We start from the raw sequence: 18,559 nt of genomic DNA on the forward strand, positions 1-18,559 counted from the left end.
TTAGATTTAAAATAGTTACTGGAAAAAATTAGAACTGATCAAAAAGTTAGAATTCTAAATTGGAGCAAAAGGCCAAGTTTGACAGTATTAGACAGGAATGTTCAGAAGTTGATTGGGGGAGGCTATTTGCAGGCAAAAGGATGGTTGGGAAGTAAATTAGGAATGAGATAATGAGAGTTCAGAGACAGTATGGTCCTGTTAGTTGGAAGGGCAGAGCTGGCAGGTGCAGGGAATGCTGGATGACGAGAAAAACTGGATGTTCTGGTCAAGAAAAAGGAGGCAGCATATACCATCATATACAGACAGCTAGGATCGAGTGAATCCCTGGAGGACTACAAGAGTAGCAGGAGTATACTTAAGAGGGAAACCAGGAGGTCAAAAAGGGGACATGAGATAGTTTTGGCAAATAGAGTTAAGGAGAATTTAAAGGGAATCTATAAGCACACTAAACTAGGAAGAAAAGAGGGCCTCTTAAAGATCAACATAGTCATTTATGTGTGGAACCACAGGGAATGAGTGACATGCCAAACAAATTTTTTTTGTTAGTATTTACTGTGGAGAAGGACATGGAAGTTAGGGAGATAACTAGTGGTGTCTTGAAGATAGCTCACATTACAAAAGAGGAGTTGCTGGATGTATGATTAGCAAGTTTGCAGATGACACTAAAACAGGTAACGTAGCAGACTGTGCAGATAATTATATCACAGCACAACGGGACCTTGATTAATTCAAAAACACAATCCCTTTAAATTTTTAATCAAGCCTGTCACATGGGCAGAATGTATTGGTGCTTGCAGGTTTGTAAGGTCTAGCAGCTTAGATGGCTCATTATTTCAGAAATTTGTTATTCATTGGTAATGCTGAATTTAACAACACTGCAATATTACGTCAGTCCTATATCTTGGCCAATACTCAGTAAATTAATTTGGAGACTGATGTGCATTTTTGAAATACAAACATCAAATATCATTAGATAACAAAGTGTAGAGCTGGAGGAACACAGCAGGCCAAACAGCATCAGAGGGGCAGGAAAGCTGACGTCAGCTGAAACATCAGCCTTCCTGCTTGGCCTGCCGTGTTCCTCCAGCTCTAGACCTCGTTATCTCAGATTCACCAGCATCTGCAGTTCCTACTATTTCTGAAACAATTAAATATCATTAAAACATTTTGAGGACCACTACCCATTATCTGATACAATGCAGAAATGACTTGAAGTCAGTACATAAATTGCTGAATAACTTCGAAGTTTCGAATTCTGACTGTGCAGATGAAGGCAATTTGGCCCATCGGGTCTGCACCAATCCACTGAGTAACATCTCCCATCCTATCCCTGTAGCCCCATATCTACATGGCTAACCCTCTGGCCTGTATGCCCCTGGGCACGAGGAGGAAATTTTCCATGGATATTGCCAATGAATGGAGGGTTTGGGTTTAGAAATAAAAGATGGTAGGCTGGAAGATTTTCCCCTGGAGTGGAGGTTAAGGGGTGACCTTAGAGATTTATAAAAACATGAGGGACATAGATAAGGTGAATAGCAAGGGTCTTTTCCCTAGGGTGGGGGAGTTCAAAACTAGGGGGCAGATTTTTAAGGTGAAAGGAGAACATTTTAAAAAGGAAACAAGGGACAACTTTTATTTCTAAACAAAGAATAATTCCTGTGTGAAATGACCTGCCAGAGGAAAATGTTGATGCAGGTGCAGTTACATTGAAAAGACATTTAGATAAATACACAATAGCAAAGGTTTGCTGGGATTATGGACCACATATTGGCAAATGAAACCAGGTTGCCTGGTTGGTGCAAATGAGTTGGATCGAAGAGTTTGTTTCTGTGCTGAACGATTATGATTCTACATTGAATGATAGGCCAGACTCGAAGGGCCGAACAGCCTACCCTGCTTCTACGTCATATGCTTCTTTGCAAGTGGGAAGGAGTAACAATTTTAAAAGGTTGATATTGTAATGTTACACTAATGACGTTGCAATGTATTAAACATGATAGCGGTAAAAGGTACATGAACTGTTGATTGAAGAACATACCACAAGTGATGGCTATTGTGCTGAAAACCAGAAATTTGAATCGCTTTCATGTGTTAGCCACTCTTTGTTTTTATCATGTGCATGTCCAAAGTTATCCAAGTTAAAAATAAGACAAGAAGTTTATGAACACCCTAAAACTATGAAATTATGTTTACTGGGTGCACATAACTGGAGTTTCCACATTTAGTTGTTTCTTTTGACATTCAGAGTCGGCCCAGTCCTGAGTTTTACTGCAAAGTGGCAAAGCTAAACAGCAATATATCCTCCAAGTCTCACATCAAAGCAGTTGATTGTTAACTGCCCTCTTCTCAGTTGCGTCAAACCTGCTAAGAGAGAGGGCAGCACGCAACCACTTCTCAAAGCTACCGGATATGGCAATTAACAATCTTGCCAGAAAGTCACATCCAGTGCTTTTAGCAGTCAAGATCTTAAACTATGAAATTTCCTCCCGAGAACTCTCTACCTCTCCACTTCTCTTCCCTCATGCAAGATGATTTTTTAGAATGACCCTCTTTGACTAGGTTTTTGATTAACTACCCCATTAGCAACCTATGTAGTTCAGTGTCGAATTTTTCTCCTGTAGTGTCTTGAGATGATGGCACCCTGTAAATAGAACTGTTATTGTGTAGAATGAATACATTTTTCAAGAGATGAGCTGGTGTATTCCCAGTGTATTCTACTGTATTTCAGACTATTGACATTTGCCACCTTTCCTTATTATTTCACTGCTGCATCTCGTTTGGGGATGTCAGTCAGCGTCAAAGTCTGCTATTCTTTGCTCTGATTCATTTCCTCTTCCTGATCATTGCTTATATTTTGTTTTTAAATGAAGATTTACATAGCAAGTATATCATCAGCCTGGTATAACAAGGTACAGAGCTGGATGAACACAGGAGGCCAAGCAGCATCAGAGGAGCAGGAAGGCTTACTGATTTCTCCAGATTTCTGACAAAGGGTCTAGGCCCAAAACCTCAGCCTTCCTGCATCGCTGATGCTGCTTGGCCTGCGGTGTTCCTCCAGCTCTACGCCTTGTTATCTCAGATTCTCCAGCATCTGCAGTTCCTACTAACGCCTTATCAGCCTGGTATTTTTGTTTACAGGTCCAAACAAAAACTGTGGTTTTCAGATCATCCTATTTTTATTGTCAAATTTGTTTAGAGATTTCTTTTTGATACTATGCTAATACTACACAACATACTTCTGGTCAACAGATCCACAATGGTGTGGGAAATGGGTAATCCAAGTTAAAATTGTGCACCTCCCTACCTAAAAGCACCATGGGTGAACCTTTAAGAGCTGGTACAAAAAGAAAGCCCAGGGCCAATTCTTCAAGGGCAACTAGGGACGGTCAATAAACGTTGACTTTTCTGGTAATGTCAATATCCCCAGAATTAATTCTAAAAGCTTCAGATAATCAATGAAAGATGGCGTGATAACTATTCATGAGCAAAGTTCAGAATGATGAACATTGCTGAATACATGCACGAAGAAACTGTTCAATAGAGAACAATAATTCAAGTGGATTATTGACAACAGAAACATGCATTGTACTTACTTTTTACATTTTTCACAGCTGTACATGTTATCACCTGCAATATTATAAAACATTTTTTTGAAGAATATAAAACAAAGCAGATTCAAACTTCCCTCTGTTTGTCTCTTGTGAACAACCATATCCTGGTTTAGCAAACTGTCAAATTTTACATCCAATTATGGGAATTAAAAACAGTGATTGGCACTAAACTTTGCAGAAATCAGGGTATGGCAGGCTATTATTTAACTACAGTAGGTAAATCTTTATTAATCCATATTTATTACTCCCGAGGACACTTTTGTTAAAATTTATCTGAATGGTGCTTGAAACAATATCAAATTTAGTCTTGGCTGAAAGTTAATTGATTATTGAGGATGTAATTGAGAGCTTGAATTCAGCTTGATATGATGCACAATACAGCTGCTGAAATGACAATGGGCTGATTGGCCTCCTTCCATACTGTAAAATTCAGAAATTCCATATGATTATATAATTCAAGCGACTATGAAACTACTGGGTTGTTTTTAAAACCCATTTCATTCACTGAAGTCTTTTATGGAAGGAAATCTACCACCCTTACTTGTTCTGGCTGACATCTGAACCTGGACCGACAACAATGTGACCGGCTCACAAATGCCCTCTGAAATGGCTCAGCAAGCCATTTGGTCACATTCAAAATGACAGCTCGCTAACGTCTCTGCAAGGGTTACAGACCTACAGTACTAGCAAAGATCACATCGAATGGATGAATGAGAAAAACACATGGCCACTTAAGTTTTCCACGAAGTATCTCTGGACAAGTAGCAGGTAAAAACCAGACAAACTTTAAAAGCCCCTGCCTCAGCCCAGCAAGGTGACAGTCAACTGCATCCACAGATTTCCTCTTCAGAAACTGATCCATCAACATTTACGCTTGGAGTGTACAATTCTACCCTGGACTGTGCCTTAATACTCAGAATTAGGCCAATGTAAACACATTATGCTACCAAATTATACCATATGTTTGCATATAATCTTTGCGATATAACACATCTGTCAACATAATAGATTCAGAATGAGCAATGTTATTGACATTTTCTTTTATGGCAGTGTACAGGTCTCGTTATGTTCGCTTCATCATTCTTCCACCAACTACAAAGTGGTGACGAAGGAGCAATGCTCCAAAAGCTTGCGATTTTAAGTAAATCTGTTGGACTATAACCTGGTGTAAAGTGACTTCTGACTTTGACCAGCTATAAAAGTATTTTAAGTGTACACAAAATCCCTACTCACCTTTGAGTTCATCTCTGGCAAAGAAGGCAGCCAAACAATCCTGCAAGGATACCACAGGACCCCAGAACCAACTAGCAACACAGAAGATAATAAATACAAATGTGTTAACATCAAAATGGCTGCAACCGCGTCATTCCCACAGACAGAGAGCAGTTTTAAATAATGTGAATTAATTTTTTATCCCCTTCCTCTTCCAAAATTCAACACGCACCTCTTAATGTATTCCATGACATAGGCTATCCAACCTTGTGGAGTGTACGCTTCACCGCATGACCCTGCTTTCACTAAGGACATTTGGTGACTTGAGGAATGCAACTTGGCCAGATCTTCTTTTCCTGGGATAGGCAGAGAGAGATCCTGAAAAGTCTCCAAGGTGGTGGATACCTGCAGGAAAAAGCAGAGACAAAAAAGACTAGAATTTTTAAACAAGTGAAGCCTTTTAGTATTTCCAGTCACTAACAGAAATAGATTCATAGAGATTTACAGCACAGAAAAAAAGACCTTTCGCTCCAACTTGTCCATACCAACTAGATGTCCCACAAAAATCTAGTCTCATTTGCCAGCATTTTGCCCAGATCTCTCTAAACCCTTCCTATTCATATTCTCATCCAGATGCCTTTGAAATGTGGTAATCATGCCAGCATCCACCACTTCCTCTGGCACCTCATTCCACATATGCACCACCCTCTGTGTGAAAACGTTACCCCAAAAGTCCCTTTATTATCTTTTCCCTCTCCCCTTAAACCTATGCACTCTAGTTTTGGACTCCCTTGCCTATTTACCCTACCTGATTTAAAAACCTATATAAGGTCAACTCTCAGCCTCCGATGCTCCAGGGAAAATAGCCCCAGCCTATTCAGCCTCTCGCTGCAGCTCAATCCTCTAACTCTGGCAACATCCTTGTAAACCTTTTCTGATCCCTTTCTAATTTCACAAATCCTTCCTATAGGAGGGAGTCCAGAATTATACATGATACTCCAAAAGTGGCCTAACCAATGTCCTTACAGCTGCAACATGACGTGGGGTATGGATGCTAGGGCAGTTGCTAGTGGGGTATGGATGCTAGGGCAGTTGCTTGCTCCTCCTGCAGAATGTGGCAGTTGGGAGATGTGGCACACGTCTCCGCTGGCTACATCTGCGGGAAGTGCACCCAGCTACAGCTCCTTGAAAACCGTGTTAGGGAAATGGAGCTGGAGCTGGATGAACTACGGATCATTCGGGAGGCAGAGGGGGTAATTGAGAGGAGTTATCGGGAGTTGGTCACTCCTAAGGCTCAGGACGAGGATAGATGGGTTACAGTTAGGGGGAGGAAAGGGGACAGACAGACAGTGCAGAGATCCCCTGAGGGCATTCCCCTCAGCAATCAGTATACAGTTTCGGATACTGCTGGGGGGGGATGACCTACCAGAGGAAAGCCATGGTAGTCAGTTCTCTGGCACTGAGCCTGACACTGTGGTAAAGAAGGGAAGGGGGCAGAATAGAAAAGTACTCGTGGTAGGGGACTCGATAGTTAGGGGAATCGACAGGAGATTTTGTGGGCAAGATCGGGATTCCCGGAAGGTATGTTGCCTCCCTGGTGCCAGGGTCCGGGACGTCTCCGATCGGGTGTATAAAGTTCTAAAAGGGGAGGGCGAACAGCCAGAAATCGTGTTACATATTGGCACAAATGATACAGCCAGAAATAGGTTTGAGGATATAAAAAGTGATTTCAGGGAGTTAGGATGGAAGCTGCAGAGCAGGACGAACAGAGTAGTGTTCTCTGGTTTACTACCGGTGCCACGAGATAGTGAGGTGAGGAACAGGGAGCGGGCGCAGCTGAACACGTGGCTACGCAGCTGGTGTAGGAGGGAGGGCTTCAGATATGTTGATAATTGGGATGCCTTCTGGGGAAGGTGGGACCTGTACAAGAAGGACGGGTTGCATCTGAACTGGAAGGGGACCAATGTCCTGGGTGGAAGGTTTGCTCGAGTAGTTCGAGAGGGTTTAAACTAGTATGGCAGGGGGGTGGGAACCTGAGCTGTATACCAGAGGTGAGCGTTGATGCAGGTGAGGCAGTAGCAAGAGGTAGACCAGCTAGTGGGAAGGATTTTCCTGGGAAGGAACCAAGGGATCGGTTAAAGTGTGTTTGCTTTAATGCAAGGAGTATCAGGAATAAAAGTGATGAACTTAGAGCATGGATCAGTACCTGGTGCTATGATGTTGTGGCCATAACAGAGACATGGGTTTCTCATGGGCAGGAATGGTTGCTGGATGTTCCAGGGTTTAGAACATTTAAAAAGAATAGGGAGGGGGGAAAAAGAGGAGGGGGTGTAGCACTACTAATCAGAGAGGGTATCACAGCTACAGAAGCTTCCTTTGTCGAGGAAGATCTGCCTACCGAGTCAGTATGGGTGGAAATTAGGAACAGCAAGGGAGTAGTCACCTCGTTAGGGGTTTACTACAGGCCCCCCAATAGCAGCAGGGAGATTGAAGAAAGCATAGGTCGACAGATTTTGGAAAAGTGTGCACGCAGTAGGGTTGTTGTAATGGGTGACTTTAACTTTCCTAATATTGATTGGAACCTCCTTCGAGCAGAAGATTTGAATGGAGCTGTTTTTGTAAGGTGTGTTCAGGAGGGTTTCCTAACGCAGTACGTTGACAGGCCGACGAGGGGAGAGGCCATTCTAGACTTGGTGCTCGGAAACGAGCCAGGGCAGGTATCAGATCTTGTGGTGGGAGAGCATTTTGGTGATAGTGACCATAACTGCCTCACATTCTACATAGCTATGGAGAAGGAGAGGATTAGGCAGAATGGGAGGATATTTAATTGGGGAAGAGGAAACTATGATGCGATTAGACATGAGTTAGGAAGCATGGACTGGGAGCAGTTGTTCCATGGTAAGGGAACTATAGACATGTGGAGATGGTTTAAGGAACAGTTGTTGGGAGTGATGAGTAAATATGTCCCTCTGAGACAGGCAAGAAGGGGTAAGATTAGGGAACCTTGGATGACGAGAGCGGTGGAGCTTCTAGTGAAAAGGAAGAAGGTAGCTTACATAAGGTGGAGGAAGCTAGGGTCAAGTTCAGCTAGAGAGGATTACATGCAGGCAAGGAAGGAGCTCAAAAATGGTCTGAGGAGAGCCAGGAGGGGGCACGAGAAAGGCTTGGCAGAAGGAATCCAGGAAAACACAAAGGCATTTTACACTTACGTGAGGAATAAGAGAATGGTCAAAGAAAGAGTAGGGCCGATCAGGGATAGCATAGGGAACTTGTGTGTGGAGCCTGAGGAGGTAGGGGAAGCCCTAAATGAGTTTTTTGCTTCTGTCTTTACGAAAGAAACAAACTTTGTAGTGAATGAAACCTTTGAAGAGCAGGTGTGCATGCTGGAATGGATAGAGATAGACGAAGCTGATGCGCTGAAAATTTTGTCAAACATTAAGATTGACAAGTCGCCAGGCCCGGATCAGATTTGTCCTCGGCTGCTTTGGGAAGCGAGAAATGCAATTGCTTCGCCACTTGCGAAGATCTTTGCATCCTCGCTCTCCACTGGAGTCGTACCTGAGGACTGGAGAGAGGCAAATGTAATTCCTCTCTTCAAGAAAGGAAATAGGGAAATCCCCGGCAATTATAGACCGGTAAGTCTCACGTCTGTCGTCTGCAAGGTGTTAGAAAGGATTCTGAGGGATAAGATTTATGACCATCTGGAAGAGCATGGCTTGATCAAATACAGTCAACACGGCTTTGTGAGGGGTAGGTCATGCCTTACAAACCTTATCGAGTTTTTTGAGGATGTGACTAGAAAAGTTGATGAGGGTCGAGCTGTGGATGTGGTGTATATGGACTTCAGTAAGGCATTTGATAAGGTTCCCCATGGTAGGCTCATTCAGAAGGTCAGGAGGAATGGGATACAGGGGAACTTAGCTGCTTGGATACAGAATTGGCTGGCCAACAGAAGACAGCGAGTGGTAGTAGAAGGAAAATATTCTGCCTGGAAGTCAGTGGTGAGTGGAGTTCCACAGGGCTCTGTCCTTGGGCCTCTACTGTTTGTAATTTTTATTAATGACTTGGACGAGGGGATTGAAGGATGGGTCAGCAAGTTTGCAGACGACACAAAGGTCGGAGGTGTCGTTGACAGTGTAGAGGGCTGTTGTAGGCTGCAGCGGGACATTGACAGGATGCAGAGATGGGCTGAGAGGTGGCAGATGGAGTTCAACCTGGATAAATGCGAGGTGATGCATTTTGGAAGGTCGAATTTGAAAGCTGAGTACAGGATTAAGGATAGGATTCTTGGCAGCGTGGAGGAACAGAGGGATCTTGGTGTGCAGATACATAGATCCCTTAAAATGGCCACCCAAGTGGACAGGGTTGTTAAGAAAGCATATGGTGTTTTGGCTTTCATTAACAGGGGGATTGAGTTTAAGAGTCGTGAGATCTTGTTGCAGCTCTATAAAACATTGGTTAGACCGCACTTGGAATACTGTGTCCAGTTCTGGGCGCCCTATTATAGGAAAGATGTGGATGCTTTGGAGAGGGTTCAGAGGAGGTTTACCAGGATGCTGCCTGGACTGGAGGGCTTATCTTATGAAGAGAGGTTGACTGAACTCGGTCTCTTTTCATTGGAGAAAAGGAGGAGGAGAGGGGACCTAATTGAGGTATACAAGATAATGAGAGGCATAGATAGAGTTGATAGCCAGAGACTATTTCCCAGGGCAGAAATGGCTAGCACGAGGGGTCATAGTTTTAAGCCGGTTGGTGGAAAGTATAGAGGGGATGTCAGAGGCAGGTTCTTTACGCAGAGAGTTGTGAGAGCATGGAATGCGTTGCCAGCAGCAGTTGTGGAAGCAAGGTCATTGGGGTCATTTAAGAGACTGCTGGACATGTATATGGTCACAGAAATTTGAGGGTGCATACATGAGGATCAATGGTCGGCACAACATTGTGGGCTGAAGGGCCTGTTCTGTGCTGTACTGTTCTATGTTCTATGTTCAACTCTCAATGCATTGATCAATAAAGGTAAGCATACCAAACACCACCTTCACTATCCTATCTACCTTCAACTCCACGTTGAAGGAGTTGAGACACCTTGGGGTGCAGATTCATGTAACAAGATCAAGTTCCAATTATAGGCCATACGTCCATACCGACAATGAGTGGTGGAGGCACACAACGTTTAAGAAAAGTAAGGGGCTATCAGAGAAATGTGCTAAGTACTGGTGTAAAGATGAGATGATGATTGATAACATTCACAATTCTATTGAGTCTTATAATTTGATTACGATTCTAATTACACCCCCACATCTTGCATACACCATTTTGCATCCCTAACATCTGCATGAGTTTACCTGGGTTTTCGTACAGTACAGAAAGGTGGATCATACACTATGTATGACCGAACTGACAAATATAATTCACTGATTTTCATGGGAAGCCAAAGACTGACTCTGCTTCCCAATCAAACACAGTGGTGTCAGCAATGATTAACAGAGCAAAGACTCGTGCCCATTTGGAAACCAGCATTTTTACTGCCTCTGTGCCAGTTCACCATTCAACTACATCATGGCTCATCAATATATCAACTCCAATTACACACCATAGATTTTTGTCGGGCAAAGTTTCCCAATGATATGGATAAACCAATCATCTCAAATGAGTGCACAAGGCAGTGGTTAGAATGGGAAGAAAATTCCAAAACTGCATTACCCTTTACAAAAATGTCTTCCTGGTTCACTGTTTAACAGGTGAACTGGAGTTTGAAGATGGATTCTAGCACTAGAGGAAATACACTTTCTGTATTTACTTTGTCAAATCCTTTAGACTTTATAAACAGCACAACTAGACTACCTTCCAACCGTTTAAAGTCAAGGGAATACGAGTCAGGTTTATACAATGTCTCTTTCAAACTGGCCTTTTAAAGTGCATAAATTCAGCAGTCGATCACAGCAGATGGTAACTGTCAACAATGTGAATCAAGTCTCTTCATCCCATTTTGCGTTATATGCAATCTACAGCACCCCCTGGGTCACCAACCAGATCTCCAAACCCAATTTCATGGTCATTGTCAGACCATTATGCCAACTCCACTTCCACTCCAAACGGCTGCCGAGGTCATGGGTGATGACCATTGTGCAAATGTACAGAATGGTTCGGCCAAAGGGACCTCTGCAGCATTGTAGTATCTCTACCTCTGGGCCAGGAGGCCTGGGTTGAAGTCCCACCTTTACCGAGGTGTGCATAACAACACTGAACAAGTTGATTTATTAAAAAGAAAGGTTTAGCCCAGCAGAATTTGGATTATTTACTGATACAAGAATGACACAGTTGACAGAAAAAGTCTCAATCCATCAGTCAGCCAAGTAGTTAGATTTTAACTCTAGATTGATTCTTGCCCTTGGCCAGATTCTATTTGAAAAAGTAAATTCAATTCTTTACATGAAATGCCATTTTACACTCGGAATAGAAAACCTACTATCTCTAAGTCTAAGCATGCAGCTTAGACTCAGACATTACTTATTCTTTAATGGGGTAGGCCAATCAGAAAGCAGGTAAAGGACAATGTCTCCCCAGTTAAGTGGAGAATTGCAACAGAGATCGAATGACTAATTTTGATTGGACAGTTCTGTTTTGGGATAACGAGAGCGGGATGAACACAGCAGGCTCTTATTTTCTCTGTTCTGGGATAAGTGGGCAGTAATTCTGACAATTGGAAACCAGATGAAGGGTTAAAAGTTTACAAAGCTGTATAAAAATAAACCATATTTGCAACCCTATGTTATATCAATAGGAGAACAAAGTACAAAACTAAAGAAGCAATGCCAAACCAATGAAGACCACTGGTTAGATCAGTTAGAATAGTCATGCTGCAAAATCCTGCAATACGTTTTGGCACTCTGGGAACATAGGCCATTCAGCACCTCAAACCTGGTACACCATTCAATTCAATCATGGCTGATCAATGTATCAACTTGAATTACATGCCATCAATTTCTGTTGGTCAAAGTTTCCCAGGGATATGGATCAGTCATGAAAGGTCTGGTATAAAGGTCTGGTTGGGTCAGGAAAAATATTTCAAAACTGCATTACCCTTTACAAATATATCTGCCTGGTTCACTATTAAACAAATGAATTAGAGATTGAAGGTCATATTCTGGGTTCCATTACTGTTGGAAATATTCTCTGTACCTATCCCATCAAATCCTTTCGTTTTTTTAAACGGCACAATTGGTCTACCTTCCAACCATTTAAACTCAAGGGAATAAAAGTCAGGTTTATACAACGTCTCTTCAAATTGGCCTTTCAGGAGTGCTAGTAACATTCAGTTGCACCAAAGCACCTCCAAGGTCAATACATCCTTCCTGAGGGGCAGTGTGCAAATGCAGAATGTGCTACTCAAGATGGGGTCAGAGTATGGCTCATTACAACTGAAAGGAAAGTAATTAAGGCTATGAGGGGTACGAAGAGGGGAGTCATAGAGACGTACAGCACAGAAACAGACCCTTCGGTCGAGCCCATCCATGCCAACCACATATCCTATATCGAATGCCACTTGCCAGCATTTGGCCCATATCCCTCTAAACATTTCTATTCATGATCCAGGTGCCTTTTAAATGTTGTAATTGTACCAGGTTCTACCACTTTCTCTGCAGCTCATTTCATCTATGCACCGCCCTCGGCATGAAAATGTTGTCCCTTAGGTCCCTTCTAAATCTATGTCCTCGAGGTTTGGACTCCTGCACCATGGGGAAAAGTCTATGTTAGGAGACATTACAGAAACTCAGGTCTCTGCATGAAAACAGAAATGACCAACTAAGATGAAAGTACTTCTTAAAAGTCAAAAGACATAATATGCACTAAGTTGAAGAGAATATGGCTACTGATCAATAAGGGCCATCTAAGTAAATTTTTCAGCAAATGAAGAAATTATTCTACATTACTAAAACAGGAGATGACCTGCCAGAACTAATTGTGAAAACATAATTCGTTACAGAACTTAAAAAAAGGATAAAATTTGAAGAAAAAAATTGACAGTGCGTGAAGATTAGATTAGAATGGAAGGGGCTAAATACTGTAGATTAGCTCAAAGGACATTGTAAAATAGAATCTTAAACATAGAAAGATAAATCTTCAACTGTAGCAAAAAAAATGAGCACACATACGACATGCACATTTAATAATCACTTACATGGTTCATAACAATGCTCCTCTTTTAAAGGTAGACTAAAAGGGGGTAAGGTTAAAAGCTGGCAAGTCTATACGTATAACACTCAGTACAAAAGCAATATAGAAGAGTGGAGAGGGTATCCCAAGATCCATTTGTGGTCTGAGATCTCTCCAAGCCTCAAATATTGTTAAATACAGATATAGGCTATACTGGAATTACCAACAGTTGCACACTCACCCGATCACAGGTCAAACATTGCACCGAGCTCACAATTGTGCCATCAAAGACATCAGAGATAACACTCCTGTATTTCATCTGCTTTCTCTTTTTAAGAGGTGCAAAAGAGGTAACTAGGAGTGGAAAACAAAAAGGAATTTCAAGTGAGAACAATTTTACGAACTGCACATTTTAATAAAACAAAATCACAATCTTTTGCTCCAATTGCCTTGGTTGGATTACAGAAGAGTGTGGCGGGTAGAGGTTTCCCAGTTCACTTGAACCACCCTGGATTAAATCAAGCAGAACAGGTAGGAAGAAAGTTACCTTTGTGAAGACACATTGACCAGTCAAACTCCAATTCCAGGGTGGGCACGAGCTCCCGGTGGGAAAATACTGCCCTAATTTAGTAATTTTATCCAGGATGCTGCAAGTTGGGGCTGGGCAGGGTAGGTGCCTATTACACAGTAGCTCAAGCTGGGCAGAGTACATGTGTCTCTATTTTGCAACCAAAGCATGGAGCACTTGATTGGTGAATACATGAACCCATGCAGCAAAGTCATCCATATGTAATGAGCACAAGATTTCACAAAGAAAACAGTAGTAGTATTGCTCTCCCCGAGAAGTAAGCAGAACTTGCTGGTTGGTCACTATCTAAACATTCCCAGCAGCAACATAACCCTTGCTGAATTCCATTCTCTTCTCTTTTCATCGTACAGCACAAAACTGGTTATCTCTTTCCTATCATAGCTTCTGCAATGTAGGCATTAAATCCAAACACATTCAGAGGTTAGCATCAAAACAACAGATCACCTCTCTTCCTCTCCTAAAGTTAAAGAAGTCAAAATGAACAGTTCAAAAATGCTGACATTTCTCTCACACCTTCTCAAAATGACCACTCTTCATTCATAAACAAAGTGTTAGCATCCAATCTAGCCATTTACTACACCAGTCTGCAGCATCCCCTCACCAGTGATTGACACATCCATGCAAACTTTGCAGTTTGCAACAGCCATTTAGTCACTTAGTTCCTTACCTTTTTTTTAGCTTTGGTACAAACATGGCAAAAACATGCACCTTCTAGAGTTTAAGTGACTGCCCCTGACATTATGGGAGCAGATAAGCAAGTTGGCATCAAGGAGTTCGACAAAAGTGGTAGCAACAAGTATCAGAGAAAAACTCTCCAATGATTGAAGTCATTTCCAGCACAAAAGGAAAACATTCATAGTTATCAGAGCCCAACCAGTCCCATCCCAAAACCATCACTGTAGGAGATCCTCATGGGAATTTGGGGTGGGTAACAAGTGGTTTAGCCAGAGATGTCCACATCATATGAACAAATGAGTAACTAAATGTCTTAGGCTCAATTATTTTCAGCTGCTTTGGTGACCACATGCCACTCCCAAGTGCAAAGGTTCATCAGAAATTGCACAGTATTCAGAACAGCACAGCTTAGGGGGAACTTTGATGGTGGATGACAATAATGTGTAACACAAATGCCATGCCATGACCATGTCTAACAACAAAGAATGTAACCACCTTCCCTTGACATTCTAGTGAGTTCTAGGAGAGGATAGGTTTCTATAGGCTTGTACAGCTCAATAGGCTTGATTCCACACACTGGGAATAACATTTTTCAATGAGAACCTTCAAAAGAGAGTATACCTTTTTTATGTGAGGAAATAAGACCACCCCACACTGAAGTGGATCGGGGCGGACTGCTGGACAGCCTCGCATTTGTTGTTTCATTGGACACTGAACTGCTTGGTCTTGAGGGACTGCGCATAGACACGTCAGAGGCAATTTCTAAAAAGGGATGAAAACAGAAATTAATTGCATTGTACAAAAGTAGTTAATTTTATAATACCCTGTAGTTACCCACAAATGTCATTTGTTCTTGATGACTTATGTGGGCATGGAAGCAGAAGTATTCTGACCCAAAGAAATGGTAATACCTGACTCAAACTTGGCCACTACTGGCAGCTATGCCTTCAGCTAAACCTTTGGAACTCCTTCTGAAAACCTCCCCAGTCTCTTTCCCTTTTAAGGCACTCTCCAAAACCATCTTCTGATCAAGCCTTTGGTCACTGGTCTCAACATTTCCTTTCTGTGCCTTGATCAGACAGACAATTAGTGAACTGCCTTGAGAAATGTAACTTTGTTAAAAGAACCTTTAAAAGGTATAATAGAGATATATATTATAATTAATATAGACTTGGAGCTGTATTCATTCACCTACTTCCTTATTGCCCTAAGTAGCTCAAGTGTCACTATTGAAAAGTGCTGCAGATTTGAAAAAAAAATTTAGGATGGTACGTCTGAATCCAAAATTAGTGTTCAAAACGTCAAGCTGGTGGATTAGTTGTGGTAGATTACTTTCACCACTTGCTAGATAAATGTTACAGGAATATAAAGCCACGCTTAGAACTAGAAATTTAAAACAGTCATTAGACTGAACTTATTTAATGCTGAAGGTCATGTGACAAGTTCAAACAGTTGTTAAATCAAACAGAACCCTTCAGAGGGAATTTGATCAGCATTTCAAAAAGAGGAGACATATCAAAAGGTATGGAAATAAGACAGGGACATGGATTAGAGTATCAATGCAACAAGGCAAGGTATATTGAGGAGAATTGTTTCTTATGTTTAGTTTAGGACTCCAAGAATGTCAAACAGCGAACAGAATCTTTAGCGGTCATGAAATCAATACTCCAGATGGGGGCAAAGTGAAGCATGGCTTTCGAGACAATAACGGTTGCTTGTTTGAAGTGAAAGACTACTCAGGACAGCAGAAATCCAGGAAACTTAAAGAGGCAGCATGTTAACTAGGCCTACAATTAACGTCTTACAACAACTTTAAGATCAATAATAACAGGGCAACTTACAGTCAGCAAGAGTAAAGCTGCAGGTTGCCAACCGTATACAATTGCTGAGAAAATGCTAAACAACTTAAAAGTGTGATTGTTAAGCACCCCATACAAAAAAATGCATCAAGAAACCAAACATTCTGTCAAACACTCTCAACCCATACTCAGTTACAGACATAGATGTAAGGCTTTTGACACAGCTTCTGGTAGAGTGACTACTTAAATGCAGCAGGAGCCAAGTGTGAAATATTTGAAATTCACAACCAATTTATTTTGGAGAAGGACTCACCTGAACCAAACTGTGTACAGGGTACTGCCTCAGTTTATTTCATCACTGGTATTTTGCTGTTACCTCAACAGGAACAAAAAGGAATGATATAGCTACATCCTCGGACATGCGTTACTGAATTAACGAAGTATTCCTAAATGGGAGTTAGATTCCACACCAGAAGATTGGCAGAGAAAGGCACATTCCATAAACTTCTAGAAGGGAGGCCATAAAGTGAAAGTGGGCAACAGAAAATATTTCATCCAGACAGAGATTCGGATATGACCAGGAGTTCAGTTCTGGCCATGAATTCCAAATAGCCAAAACCCTGGGCAGAAATGTAAAGTATACCAATAAATCAAATCCTTGCCTACTAATCACTCAAAGCTTTGTCAGTTCAGCCCCAACCTTCAACACACCACAGTTAGAATCACCTGCCTGACGCAAAAGGCAGCAATACAACACAGGGTAATGTACACTCAGTGAATGCTGGGATCCCTTCCCCATTTAGCTCTACAGGTTAGTGCTTCAAAGGGCCGTGGCCCAACAGCCAGAACGTAAAATAGATGAAGTGGCAACACTCAGACAAGGCTTCTGACCTTGTCCACAAGTCCAACACCAGCACCTCCACTTCATTCAATTCCACTGTACACTGATGCATTATTTGGGATCCTAAAACAAAATTGGTCCAAGTTCTGTGACCACTCTGGGGAAAAGAGGTGTCTATGTATCAGGAAAATAGGTGTATTTGTGAATTTCCTAGTAGGCAGCTTTGAAGATTCTCAGGAATATGTTTCCCAATTTCTATGTTCTCATTTGACATCCATTTCCCTCTCAAAACAAAAATGCACATGTCTGCAAAGTTGCTTTTCTGGAAAGGTTCATAAACTCCCTAGCAGTTTTCTACCACATGAAATTCTGTGCCATGGGAGCATTCATTAACAAGTATAATTAGTTAAGTGTTCAGTGAGGTGATCCATTTTGTTAGAAAGAACATAGAGACAGTACAAAATAAGGGTACTACTCCAAAGAATGCACAAGAGCAGATATCTAGGTGTACATGTGCATAACTCATACAAAAAGGTGGCAGGACAGATGGATAGCATTGTTTAAAAAATACAGTTTCCTATACTTCTTCAATATCAGCCGACAGTATAGCAACAGGGAGCTTATGCTGAATCTTCATAAGAAATTAATTAGATCTCAGAAGTATTGTGTACAGTCCTAGGCACCATGCTTTTCATCAGGGAATCCCTACAGTGTGGAAACAGGCCCTTTGGTCCAAAAAGTCCACAATGACTGTCAGAGGATCTCAACCAAACCCATCCCACTTTTGGACGATTGTACACGTTTCTGAGAGGGTGCAAGAAAGATTTATAACAATGAAGTGTCTTTTCCCTGGATTGACTGGAGATGCTGTGTCTGCTCTCCTTGAAGGAGGAACAACTTAGAGGGGGTTTGAATGAAGTTTTCCAAATCATGAAAGAACAGGACAGGGTAGTCATGGAGAAACTGTTCTTGCTTGCAAATAGACAAAATCAAGATTGCACAGATTTGAAACAATGTGGAAAAGAAGTTAATGTGTTGTGAGAAAATTGCACACAGCGAGTAGTTCAGGTCTGGAATGCACGAGCTGGAATTGTGGTGGAGACAGGTTCAACTGAAAAGTGCAAAGGAGCTTTAGATAATTATTTCTAATTGCATTCAAATAATTTCGAATAAAAAAAAGACTCGGTAGTGCATAGATAAGGTAAGGTGTTTTCTATTTCACGTTTCTTTATATATATATATATATATATATATATATATATATATATATAGTGATGGCCAATAACCTTTTTCATTCCTTTTTCATTTCTCTAAGTTAAGTTTAACAAGGTCAGGAGATCTCACACCCGAGTTGTGCTCTTCTTGCTCAATGTGGGATCTCAGGGACATGGCTGATGACCCTGACTCCTTCACGTGCAGGAAGTGTGTCCAGCTGCAGCTCTTGTTAGACCACATGACGGTTCTGGAGCTGCGGATGGACTCACGGTGGAGCATATGCGATGCTGAGGGGGTCGTGGATAGCACGTTTAGCAAGTTGGTCACGCCGCAGATTAGGATTGCTGAGGGAGAGCAGGAAGCAGTACAGGTGTCCCCTGCGGTCATCTCCCTCTAAAACAGGCACTGCATTTTGGATACTGTTGGGGAAGATGGCTCACCAGGGGAAGGCAGCAGTAGCCAG

At 41.9% G+C, this 18,559-nt stretch overlaps 1 protein-coding gene across 1 annotated transcript in view; it reads right to left on the minus strand.

The window, feature by feature from the left end:
* Positions 1-18,559, minus strand: part of usp33 (ubiquitin specific peptidase 33) — a 92,901-nt gene that overhangs the window by 37,791 nt on the left and 36,551 nt on the right. Inside the window, exons 11-15 of the mRNA XM_048539432.2 lie at positions 14,863-15,003; positions 13,219-13,331; positions 5,056-5,228; positions 4,845-4,915; positions 3,594-3,627 (exon numbers count right to left, since the gene is read on the minus strand). Of these exons, the coding sequence (XP_048395389.1) occupies positions 3,594-3,627; positions 4,845-4,915; positions 5,056-5,228; positions 13,219-13,331; positions 14,863-15,003 (532 nt within the window). The remainder of the gene's footprint in view (positions 1-3,593; positions 3,628-4,844; positions 4,916-5,055; positions 5,229-13,218; positions 13,332-14,862; positions 15,004-18,559) is intronic.

Source organism: Stegostoma tigrinum, chromosome 8, assembly GCF_030684315.1.
Source record: "Stegostoma tigrinum isolate sSteTig4 chromosome 8, sSteTig4.hap1, whole genome shotgun sequence".
NCBI classification, from domain to species: domain Eukaryota; kingdom Metazoa; phylum Chordata; class Chondrichthyes; order Orectolobiformes; family Stegostomatidae; genus Stegostoma; species Stegostoma tigrinum.